Source organism: Staurois parvus, unplaced genomic scaffold (genome assembly GCF_062004578.1).
Source record: "Staurois parvus isolate SC_StPar_1 unplaced genomic scaffold, SC_StPar_1.0 ptg000906l, whole genome shotgun sequence".
Taxonomy (NCBI): domain Eukaryota; kingdom Metazoa; phylum Chordata; class Amphibia; order Anura; family Ranidae; genus Staurois; species Staurois parvus.
The window spans coordinates 357,196-370,308 of record NW_028318702.1 but is presented as its reverse complement, the minus strand read 5'-3'; the positions used below and the strand labels follow the sequence as shown (position 1 = coordinate 370,308).

At 41.8% G+C, this 13,113-nt stretch overlaps 1 protein-coding gene across 13 annotated transcripts in view; it reads left to right on the top strand.

Annotated features, from left to right (window-relative positions):
* SYNGAP1 (synaptic Ras GTPase activating protein 1) overlaps window positions 1–13,113 on the top strand; it is a 470,644-nt gene that overhangs the window by 435,266 nt on the left and 22,265 nt on the right. For all 13 annotated transcript variants that reach the window (XM_089656453.1, XM_089656452.1, XM_089656448.1 and 10 more), the window contains one exon: window positions 7,561–7,642. In XM_089656453.1, the coding sequence (XP_089512579.1) occupies window positions 7,561–7,642 (82 nt within the window). The remainder of the gene's footprint in view (window positions 1–7,560; window positions 7,643–13,113) is intronic.

Sequence of the window (13,113 nt, the reverse complement as noted above, 5' to 3'; positions counted from 1 at the left end):
TATGATCTCTATGTATAATACATAAGGGGGATATGATCTCCATGTATAATACATAAGGGGGAATATGATCTCCATGTATAATACATAAGGGGAATATGATCTCCATGTATAATACATAAGGGGGATATGATCTCCATGTATAATACATAAGGGGGATATGATCTCCATGTATAATACATAAGGGGGATATGATCACCATGTATAATACATAAGGGGGGATATGATCTCCATGTATAATACATAAGGGGGGATATGATCTCCATGTATAATACATAAGGGGGGATATGATCTCCATGTATAATACATAAGGGAGATATGATCACCATGTATAATACATAAGGGGGGATATGATCTCCATGTATAATACATAAGGGAGATATGATCTCCATGTATAATACATAAGGGGGGGATATGATCTCCATGTAGAATACATAAGGGGGATATGATCTCCATGTATAATACATAAGGGGGGATATGATCTCCATGTATAATACATAAGGGGGAATATGATCTCCATGTATAATACATAAGGGGGGATATGATCTCCATGTATAATACATAAGGGGGATATGATCTCCACGTATAATACACAAGGGGGGATATGATCTCCATGTATAATACATAAGGGGGGATATGATCTCCATGTATATTACGTAAGGGGGGATATGATCTCCATGTATAATACATAAGGGGGGATATGATCTCCATATATATTACATAAGGGGGATATGATCTCCATGTATAATACATAAGGGGGGATATGATCTCCATGTATATTACATAAGGGGGAATATGATCTTCAAGTATATTACATAAGGGGGATATGATCTCCATGTATAATACATAAGGGGGGATATGATCAACATGTATAATACATAAGGGGGATATGATCTCCACGTATAATACACAAGGGGGGATATGATCTCCATGTATAATACATAAGGGGGGATATGATCTCCATGTATATTACGTAAGGGGGGATATGATCTCCATGTATAATACATAAGGGGGGATATGATCTCCATATATATTACATAAGGGGGGATATGATCTCCATGTATAATACATAAGGGGGGATATGATCTCCATGTATATTACATAAGGGGGGATATGATCTTCATGTATATTACATAAGGGGGATATGATCTCCATGTATATTACATAAGGGGGGATATGATCTCCATGTATAATACATAAGGGGGGATATGATCAACATGTATAATACATAAGGGGGGGATATGATCTCCATGTATATTACATAAGGGGGGGATATGATCATCATGTATAATACATAAGGGGGGGATATGATCTCCACGTATAATACATAAGGGGGGATATGATCACCATGTATAATTCATAAGGGGGGTATGATCTCCATGTATAATACATAAGGGGGATATGATCTCCATGTATATTACATAAGGGGGGGATATGATCATCATGTATAATACATAAGGGGGGGGTATGATCTCCACGTAGAATACATAAGGGGGGATATGACATAAGAGGGGATATGATCACCATGTATAATACATAAGGGGGGTATGATCTCCATGTATAATACATAAGGGGGGATATGATCTCCATGTATATTACATAAGGGGGGGATATGATCATCATGTATAATACATAAGGGGGATATGATCTCCATGTATATTACATAAGGGGGGGATATGATCATCATGTATAATACATAAGGGGGGGGGTATGATCTCCACGTATAATACATAAGGGGGGATATGATCACCATGTATAATACATAAGGGGGGGTATGATCTCCATGTATAATACATAAGGGGGATATGATCTCCATGTATATTACATAAGGGGGGGATATGATCACCATGTATAATACATAAGGGGGGATATGATCTCCATGTATAATACATAAGGGGGGATATGATCTCCATGTATATTACATAAGGGGGGATATGATCTCCATGTATAATACATAAGGGGGGATATGATCTCCATGTATAATACATAAGGGGGGATATGATCTCCATGTATAATACATAAGGGGGGATATGATCTCCATGTATAATTCATAAGGGGGGATATGATCTCCATGTATAATACATAAGGGGGATATGATCTCCATGTATAATACATAGGGGGGGATATGATCTCCATGTATAATACATAAGGGGGGATATGATCTCCATGTATAATACATAGGGGGGGATATGATCCCATGTATAATACATAGGGGGGGGGATATGATCTCCATGTATAATACATAAGGGGGAAATGATCAACATGTATAATACATAAGGGGGATATGATCAACATGTATAATACATAAGGGGGGATATGATCTCCATGTATAATACATAAGGGGGGATATGATCACCATGTATAATATATAAGGGGGGATATGATCTCCATGTATAATACATAAGGGGGGGATATGATCTCCATGTATAATACATAAAGGGGGATATGATCTCCATGTATAATACATAAGGGGGATATGATCTCCATGTATAATACATAAGGGGGGATATGATCTCCATGTATAATACATAAGGGGGGATATGATCATCATGTATAATACATAAGGGGGATATGATAACCATGATAATATATAAGGGGGGATATGATCTCCATGTATAGTACATAAGGGGGGATATGATCTCCACGTATAATACATAAGGGGGGATATGATCTCTATGTATATTACGTAAGGAGGGATATGATCTCCATGTATAATACATAAGGGGGGATATGATCTCCATATATATTACATAAGGGGGGATATGATCTCCATGTATAATACATAAGGGGGGATATGATCTCCGTGTATATTACATAAGGGGGGATATGATCTTCATGTATATTACATAAGGGGGGATATGATCACCATGTATAATACATAAGGGGGTATGATCTCCATGTATAATACATAAGGGGGATATGATCTCCATGTATATTACATAAGGGGAGGATATGATCATCATGTATAATACATAAGGGGGGGGGTATGATCTCCACGTAGAATACATAAGGGGGGATATGACATAAGAGGGGATATGATCACCATGTATAATACATAAGGGGGGTATGATCTCCATGTATAATACATAAGGGGGGATATGATCTCCATGTATATTACATAAGGGGGGGATATGATCATCATGTATAATACATAAGGGGGATATGATCTCCATGTATATTACATAAAGGGGGGATATGATCATCATGTATAATACATAAGGGGGGGGGTATGATCTCCACGTATAATACATAAGGGGGGATATGATCACCATGTATAATACATAAGGGGGGGTATGATCTCCATGTATAATACATAAGGGGGGATATGATCTCCATGTATATTACATAAGGGGGGGATATGATCACCATGTATAATACATAAGGGGGGATATGGTCTCCATGTATAATACATAAGGGGGGATATGATCTCCATGTATATTACATAAGGGGGGATATGATCTCCATGTATAATACATAAGGGGGGATATGATCTCCATGTATAATACATAAGGGGAGATATGATCTCCATGTATAATACATAAGGGGGGATATGATCTACATGTATAATACATAAGGGGGATATGATCTCCATGTATAATACATAGGGGGGGATATGATCTCCATGTATAATACATAAGGGGGGATATGATCTCCATGTATAATACATAGGGGGGGATATGATCCCATGTATAATACATAGGGGGGGGGATATGATCTCCATGTATAATACATAAGGGGGAAATGATCAACATGTATAATACATAAGGGGGATATGATCAACATGTATAATACATAAGGGGGGATATGATCTCCATGTATAATACATAAGGGGGGATATGATCACCATGTATAATATATAAGGGGGGATATGATCTCCATGTATAATACATAAGGGGGGGATATGATCTCCATGTATAATACATAAGGGGGGGATATGATCTCCATGTATAATACATAAAGGGGGATATGATCTCCATGTATAATACATAAGGGGGATATGATCTCCATGTATAATACATAAGGGGGAATATGATCTCCATGTATAATACATAAGGGGGGATATGATCATCATGTATAATATATAAGGGGGATATGATAACCATGATAATATATAAGGGGGGATATGATCTCCATGTATAGTACATAAGGGGGGATATGATCTCCACGTATAATACACAAGGGGGGATATGATCTCCATGTATAATACATAAGGGGGGATATGATCTCCATGTATATTACGTAAGGGGGGATATGATCTCCATGTATAATACATAAGGGGGGATATGATCTCCATATATATTACATAAGGGGGGATATGATCTCCATGTATAATACATAAGGGGGGATATGATCTCCATGTATATTACATAAGGGGGGATATGATCTTCATGTATATTACATAAGGGGGGATATGATCTCCATGTATAATACATAAGGGGGGATATGATCAACATGTATAATACATAAGGGGGATATGATCTCCATGTATAATACATAAGGGGGGGATATGATCATCATGTATAATACATAAGGGGGGGATATGATCTCCACGTATAATACATAAGGGGGGATATGATCACCATGTATAATACATAAGGGGGGGTATGATCTCCATGTATAATACATAAGGGGGATATGATCTCCATGTATATTACATAAGGGGGGGATATGATCATCATGTATAATACATAAGGGGGGGTATGATCTCCACGTAGAATACATAAGGGGGGATATGATCACCATGTATAATACATAAGGGGGGGTATGATCTCCATGTATCATACATAAGGGGGGATATGATCTCCATGTATATTACATAAGGGGGGGATATGATCATCATGTATAATACATAAGGGGTATATGATCTCCATGTATATTACATAAGGGGGGGATATGATCATCATGTATAATACATAAGGGGGGGTATGATCTCCACGTATAATACATAAGGGGGGATATGATCACCATGTATAATACATAAGGGGGGTATGATCTTCATGTATAATATATAAGGGGGGATATGATCTCCATGTATATTACATAAGGGGGGGATATGTTCACCATGTATAATACATAAGGGGGGATATGATCTCCATGTATAATACATAAGGGGGGATATGATCTCCATGTATAATACATAAGGGGGGATATGATCTCCATGTATAATACATAAGGGGGATATGATCTCCATGTATAATACATAGGGGGGGGATATGATCTCCATGTATAATACATAAGGGGGGATATGATCTCCATGTATAATACATAGGGGGGGATATGATCCCATGTATAATACATAGGGGGGGGGGGATATGATCTCCATGTATAATACATAAGGGGGATATGATCAACATGTATAATACATAAGGGGGGATATGATCTCCATGTATAATACATAAGGGGGGATATGATCACCATGTATAATATATAAGGGGGGATATGATCTCCATGTATAATACGTAAGGGGGGGATATGATCTCCATGTATAATACATAAGGGGGGGGATATGATCTTCATGTATAATACATAAAGGGGGATATGATCTCCATGTATAATACATAAGGGGGGATATGATCTCCATGTATAATACATAAGGGGGGATATGATCTCCATGTATAATACATAAGGGGGGATATGATCTCCATGTATAATACATAAGGGGGGATATGATCTCCATGTATAATACATAAGGGGGGATATGATCTCCATGTATAATACATAAGGGGGGATATGATCTCCATGTATAATACATAAGGGGGGTATGATCTCCATGTATAATACATAAGGGGGATATGATCTCCATGTATAATACATAAGGGGGGATATGATCTCCATGTATAATACATAAAAGGGGATAAAAGAGATTTATTCTCCAAACACGGACAGGTTTCTTCATAGTGAGAGCTGTGAAAATGTGGAATAGACTCCCTCAAGAGTTGGTTCTGGCCAGCTCAGTGGATTGCTTTAAAAAAAGTCCTGGATTCTTTCTTGGATACACAGAATGTAACTGGATATAACATTTATAGGTAAAGTTGATCCAGGGAATATCCGATTGCCTCTCAGGGGATCAGGAAGGAAGTTTTTTCCTCTGCAGGATCAAATTGGATCATGCTTTGCTGTTTTTTTTGCCTTCCTCTAGATCAACTGTGGGTATAGGATTATAACTTTTTTTTTTTTATGGTTGATCTGGATGGACTTTTGTCTTTTTTCAGCCAGACTAACTATATGTAAATCTTCCTTAGTCCATCTTCCACCCGAATCCAACAACAACTCCCCTGCTGATCAGGCTCTCTCACATTTAAGGGATGTCCTAGTTACCAATCCTCCTGCCTTGGGATTGGCTAAATTCCTCTAAACATGCAATTCCAGGCCTCCTCCCTTCCTTCGCCCCTCTTCTAGAAAGTCTTGTAGTTTCTAGAAGGGTGGGAGGGCTCCAGAAGCCCTGACCTGTAGAGCCTCCTAGCCTTACCTGAAGTAACCTCACTGTCTCACTCCCAGGCTGACTCATCCCAGGCCTCTGACTAACCACAAACAGTCCTATCTACCTAGAGGGCGCTACAACTGTAATCTGTACAGATCGGTTCTTGTTTATCTTGTTTATCAGTGGATTGCTTTAAAACAGTCTTGGATTCTTTCTTGGATACACAGAATATAACTGGATATAACATTTATAGGTAAAGTTGATCCAGGGAATATCCGATTGCCTCTTGGGGGATCAGGAAGGAATTTTTTCCCCTGCAGCAGCAAATTGGATCATGCTTTGCTGTTTTTTTTTGCCTTCCTCTGGATCAACTGTGGGTGTAGGATTATAATTTTTTTTTTAATGGTTGAACTGGATGGACTTTTGCCTTTTTTCAGCCAGACTAACTATGTAACTATATAGGGCCCCTGTATCCTCTTAAACCACACCCAAAAAAGCCTTTGAGAGGGACCAGGGGCATCTGATGGGCCCCCTACTGACAGTGCCTGAGGGCCCGAATGGTCAGTCTGCCCCTGAAGCTGCCCCATCCCTATAGTAAATCATTGCGCCCAGGGCAGCCGCCCCTAACTATGTAACTATCAAAGTATCACAATGACACAAACTGACTATATATAGCTGGACCTGCAAGCATACATGATGTAAAAAATAAATCATTGCAGCTTATTGGTGCTTAGATGTGGTGGCTGCATTCGGTTTTCTTTTTTCAGGTGTGTGTTCACCTGGTGATCCTGCCAGTAACACACTCTCTGCCCTAGGGTGACCACACTCACAGTGCTGTAAAGGCAACATAAGCAGAGCAGTACTACAGAAAATTTCCACTTAGCACATAATGCAGGGTACATCAGATATGTGTCCTCGCTGCTCATGACAACCAATTAAATGCTTCCTTTCCATTCCTAACCTAAACTAGAAAATGTCACCTGGGATCTGATTGGTCCGTTGTAGCCATCTGTTTCAGATATATTTTGTGCCATAGTTCAGGTATTACCCATTGTGACATTACACATAAGGAAAGGTTCCGCAACCATGGTCCGTGTGGGTTTGGTGCTTTCAGCGGCCATTTTTTTGTTCTCCCCTAACAGGTTGATGCTGGTGGAGGAGGAAATCAGGAAGGATCACACCCAAGAACCAATCGATATGAAGAGGAGACTTATCGAGGCTCAGGTGGAAATTACAATGTCATTGTGCCTTTCCGTGTCACATGCCCATCCCACCCTGTCTGTGTCTGCCATCCGAGGAGAGAGGGACAGTACTGAGTTCCGGCACAGTGCCGAAAGACCTCTAGACCCGGCAGGAGGAGGAAAGAGACCCTGCATGTTAATTCAGTGATGCCCACAGAAAGTAGATCTAGTAAGCGTTACATAAAAGCCCGATTGACCAATCAGTTTAAACACTCCAGGAGCATCATAGCAAACGTTGCTCAGTGTCTTACAGTTCATATGCTTTAGAAAGCAGCCACAGCCAGTGTAGAGAAGCCTGTCCCCTGCCAGCATGCAGTAGAGAAGCACATTTGCTCGTTGTATGGAAGCAGCTGTCTCTCAGCACGGTCCCAATATGTCCCCTACTGAGTTAAACCTATAGCTCTGCAATTGCCAAAGCTCATGCTCCCTGCTGATTGAGGAGCTTTGCCTCTGACTCAGTAGGAGGGTGTGTTTGACCTCTGCGTAGAGATCACTGCTTCCCTTCAGAGAGCAAAGGTCTTATTTTACAGCACACTGACAGGACACGGGATGTTTCATTCCAGCTGATTTTAATAGAAAGCAAATTGTAAGACTTTTGTACACCTTTGTTTAAATTCATCCAAAGGTGTATCCAAAGTGGAACAAAAGCATTAAAGTGTTACTAAACCCACAACAATCAGTCTGTATATGCAGTAAAGCATGCTTGTTATACTCACCGTGGGACCTAAGGGGTTAATACTCCGCATTGTGTTAAAAAGGCTGTTTGATCCTGTCTTCTCTGATCCTCTCCTTCTACTGTCCCCAATCCATCTTCTGATAGAACAGAGCCTTGGGGGTAAGATGCACATGCTCAGTTTGGTGTGTATTGCTAGAGATATTTTTTTTTCTTTGGAGGGTGCATGTGATCAGTACTGTCCAGACAGAGGGTCAGGGGTTATGCAACCTCATAGGACATTCAGAGGAGAATGAAAACTCCTCCTACAAGCTTTAACCAGTGCTTTGCAGGACACTGATAGAAGTCACAAGACTGCTATATACTGCTGATGAGAAAAGGTATTTAGCAGTTTATATTTACAAAAATAATTGCATTTCTGTGTTGTGTACTGTGGGAGATCAGATATAGTGAATGCAGGGTCCTGGGAGACCGGATATAGTGAATGCAGGGTTCTGGGCGACCGGATATAGTGAATGCAGGGTCCTCGAAGACTAGATATAGTGAATGCAGGGTCCGGGGAGAGCAGATATAGTGAATGCAGGGTCCGGGGAGAGCAGATATAGTGAATGCAGGGTCCGGGGAGACCAGATATAGTGAATGCAGGGTCCGGGGAGACCAGATATAGTAAATGCAGGGTCCGGGGAGAGCGGATATAGTGAATCCATGGTCCGGGGAGAGCGGATATAGTGAATGCAGGGTCCGGGGAGACCGGATATAGTGAATCCATGGTCCGGGGAGAGCGGATATAGTGAATGCAGGGTCCGGGGAGAGCGGATATAGTGAATGCAGGGTCCGGGGAGAGCGGATATAGTGAATGCAGGGTCCGGGGAGAGCGGATATAGTGAATGCAGGGTCCGGGGAGACCAGATATAGTGAATGCAGGGTCCAGGGAGAGCGGATATAGTGAATGCAGCGTCCGGGGAGAGCAGATATAGTGAATGCAGGGTCCGGGGAGAGCGGATATAGTGAATGCAGGGTCCGGGTAGAGCGGATATAGTGAATGCAGGGTCCGGGGAGACCAGATATAGTGAATGCAGGGTCTGGGGAGACCGGATATAGTGAATGCAGGGTCCTGGGAGACCGGATATAGTAAATGCAGGGTCTGGGGAGACCGGATATAGTGAATGCAGGGTCTGGGGAGACCGGATATAGTGAATGCAGGGTCCAGGGTTTAGTAACACTTTAAGGTTTTTTACCCTAATGTGTTCTCTGTATTTGGGTAACAAATCTTTTGTAGTGAGGATCCTCCCCAGCCACTTCCTTATATTTACCTGAGCCTGATCTCGATCCAGCACTGTGCACAAGAGCAGCGGCTCTCTCCCTCCTCACAGGACAGATTGATAGCAGCGGGAGCCATTGGCCCCTGCTGTTGTCAATCAAATTTATGATGAAGGAGCAGGGGGCAGGGAAAAGCCCCGCTGTCTGTGTTTATGGACGCAGACAGCAAGGCTTGGGAGCGAGCCAACGTGAGTACCTCCCCGACCTTGCTGGGGGAGGGGGGTTCTAGGTGGGGGGAAGGAGCCAGGAGCACCAGCGGGGGACCCCAGAAGAGAAGGATTGGGGCTGCTCTTTGCAAAACCATTGCACAGAGCAGGTAAGTATAACCTGTTTTTTTTGTTTTGTTTTTTTAAAGTGACGGTTTAAAATCACTTTAATAGTTTCCCATAAAAGTTACATTCAAGGCATGCCATCAATAACTGTTAGTGCTCTTTCAGACGGGTGGCCGGAGGTTGGTAAAAACGGGTAGCTAAGTCATGGTTTTACTGCCCTCTAGCCACCCACCTGAACTGTCCAATTACAGCTGTACACATGCTGCAGATGCAATGCTTTGCTTTGTGGCCACAGCATTTTTAACTTGGGGTGCAGATTCTGACAGGTGGTGCCGCCTGTCAAACTTGCCCATTGAGTATATTGAGGCCACCATGCAACAGCATGTAATGCATGCAATTGTGGCGCAGGAGTTCATTATAGGATTACATCAGGCGGTAAGTAGATGTTATAACACCTCCTCACCGCCCATCAAATGCCCTCTAAAAAGCATTCTGCATGTGGATTGCTCTTCAGAGGGCATCCCACTCCACAGCGAGTGTGAAAGAGCCCTGTAGTTACTAGTGTGCTTATGCTAGCTCCCAGCTGAACTGTCAATCCATCAAATGGCTGGTGTCATAGCCGAACACATGTGCAGCTTCATGGCAACTGCAGATCAAACAGAGGCTAAGCTTCCTTAGCTGTAAAGGATAGATACAGCAAGCTACAACTCTCAGCTGCTGGTGTGTAAAGGGAACAGTGCGATTTGTTGATTACAGCCCCCTTTTACCTTTTTCAATCTTTTTAAAAGAAGCCGTTTACACCAGCAAGTTGGACTTCAGGCTGGTTCACACCATTTCCTTTTTGTTCTGCATTAAAAAACGCATGGATTGTGTTTAACATAGATTGCAATGGCCCTAATTCACACCAGTGCAGTCAACAAAAGTAGGACATGTTGCGTTTTTTCCTGTATGAAACGTGGCAAAACGCATGAAAAACACATTGGAACGCACATGCTCTGAATTGCCCTCAATTGAGATGCAAAAAAAAAAGGAGGGGAAAAACACCCACACTGAAACGCATCAAAATGCACCGGAACGCAGAAATTGGAGTGTGAACTGGCCCTGAAAGCATGTGAGCTGGGCGGAACAGAGCCACCGTACTGTTTTTGCCAGTTAAAATTTTAGTTGTTTTGAGCTAGGTCCAATAAGATGTAAAAATTACAGCCACATAGCTAAAATATAGATCCTTAAGCTGGCCATACATGAATAAAAATTCAGCTGATTCCTGCCAAGTCGGCCAAAATTATGTCTGTGGGTTGCCCCGTCAACACCACCCGGCTCAATAAAATAAAACAAATTTTCAATTTAGAGCTGGGTGGAAAATTCCCGGCTGAACATTCCCTGCATCCAATCAGAGACAAGCACTTTTTTGGGTATTCTGACAGCTGCAGATGCTGGCTGTCAGAACACAGTAGCTAGTACTGCAGATTTGTCCTTTGGTGCTGTTTGGCTTGGAAAGGGGAATTGAGTGATTGCTCTAGTTCAGCTCCGGGTTTATGGCCAGCTTTGCTCTTGTGTTAAAGCTTTGGGAACTGGGCAGTTATAACCAGGGGCGGACTGAAAACTCATGGGGCCCCCGGGCAATAGGGGATCATGGGGCCCCTGTGTCCTTGCCCAAACTCAAAAAAGCCTATGAAAAAGGTACCAGGGGCATCTCATGGGGCCCCCTACTGACCCCAGGCCCTCGGGCAGCGCCCGAGTTTCCAAATGGTCAGTCCGCCCCTGGTTATAAACTATATTGCAGCCACTGTAACCTAGATATACTGAGTATCACAATTCCAGGTTCTCACATATCTGAAGGAATACTAGAGAGGCCTATTCATCAAGCAGCTAAAATGCGGTATATTTTCTGATTGAGCTATTTCAGAAAAATGTGGCCACTGAATGGAGCTGACCATCATAGAAAGTCATAGTATTAGAGAAAATTTAGGGAAAATTTGAACAGCCTGAGCGAATGCTTGTGACATTCATTCATTGAATGTTTCATAAATAAACCCCCTTAGTATATAATATTAGGAGGTTGCAGTTTTTTAAAGTTAGCTTGTGCTTTGCCCTTGCAAAGGTTCATTGATGTTTTCTCTGGCTGCTGGAGGTGAAAAGAAATGCTCACTGGTTCAAGGAATGGGAAGCAGCCTTGCCTCTCCATTGTCTCTGTCTACTTAGCCCTGTGTAAGCTCCTAGTCACACTATTCACAACAAATTATAATACGGGGCTTTGTTTTTTTCACTCCATGAACCAAGCCGTAGAGTAGGGTTGGTGTAGGGAAGGGAGAAATAGGCAGCTGCAAGGCTGGCATTGAATTGACATGGACATCACTAAATCTTTAATAATAGATGGGCTTATTTTTGGTGCAGTTCAGAAAACATCTGCATCCGCTGCATATTTACGTCAGGTGCACGTTAAGACATGGTAAGTATAGAAAATATCATTATATCACCTGTCTTGTGTCTTTATCATCCCATTATCATGGAATAGACAGTTATACTGTTTCTCAGTTATTCTGTGACATTTATTGGTACTGGAATTTAGTTCCTGAGAAGAGGAACTTCACCCCAAACAGATTTTTTAATTTTTGGGTGGCATAAATAGAATTCACTTACTTGCCAAGTCTTTACCGGTGTTTGGGATCTTGGCGTGAAGTTCTCCCTCTTCCCATCCACCGTATGGCTATTAGAACAAGCGTAGATAGTAAGTCTAGCTTTTGGTGTCATCCTCCAAAGTGAGTTCCCCATATACACTATATAGCCAAAGGCATGTGGACACCTGACCATCATACTTATGAGCTTGTTGGACATCCCATTCCAAAATCATGGACACTAATAGGGAGTTGGCCCCTTTGTGGCTGTAACAGCCTCCAGTCTTCTGAGAAGGTTTCCCACAAGATTTAGGAGTGTATCTTTGGGAATTTGGGCCCATTCATCCAAAAGACCATTTGTGAGGTCAGGTACTGACTCTGGAAGAGAAGACCTGGCTCACATTGAGCATTCTGATTCATCCCAAAGATGTTCAGTAAGGTCTAAATTGTGTTTGTATGCTGTAGCAGTAACAGTGCTATTCACTATAAACACCAAAATTCAATCATTTGGAAAAGTGTCCACTTACTTTTGGCCATATAGTGTAGGTGTGATGGTCAGGTGTCCACAAATTTT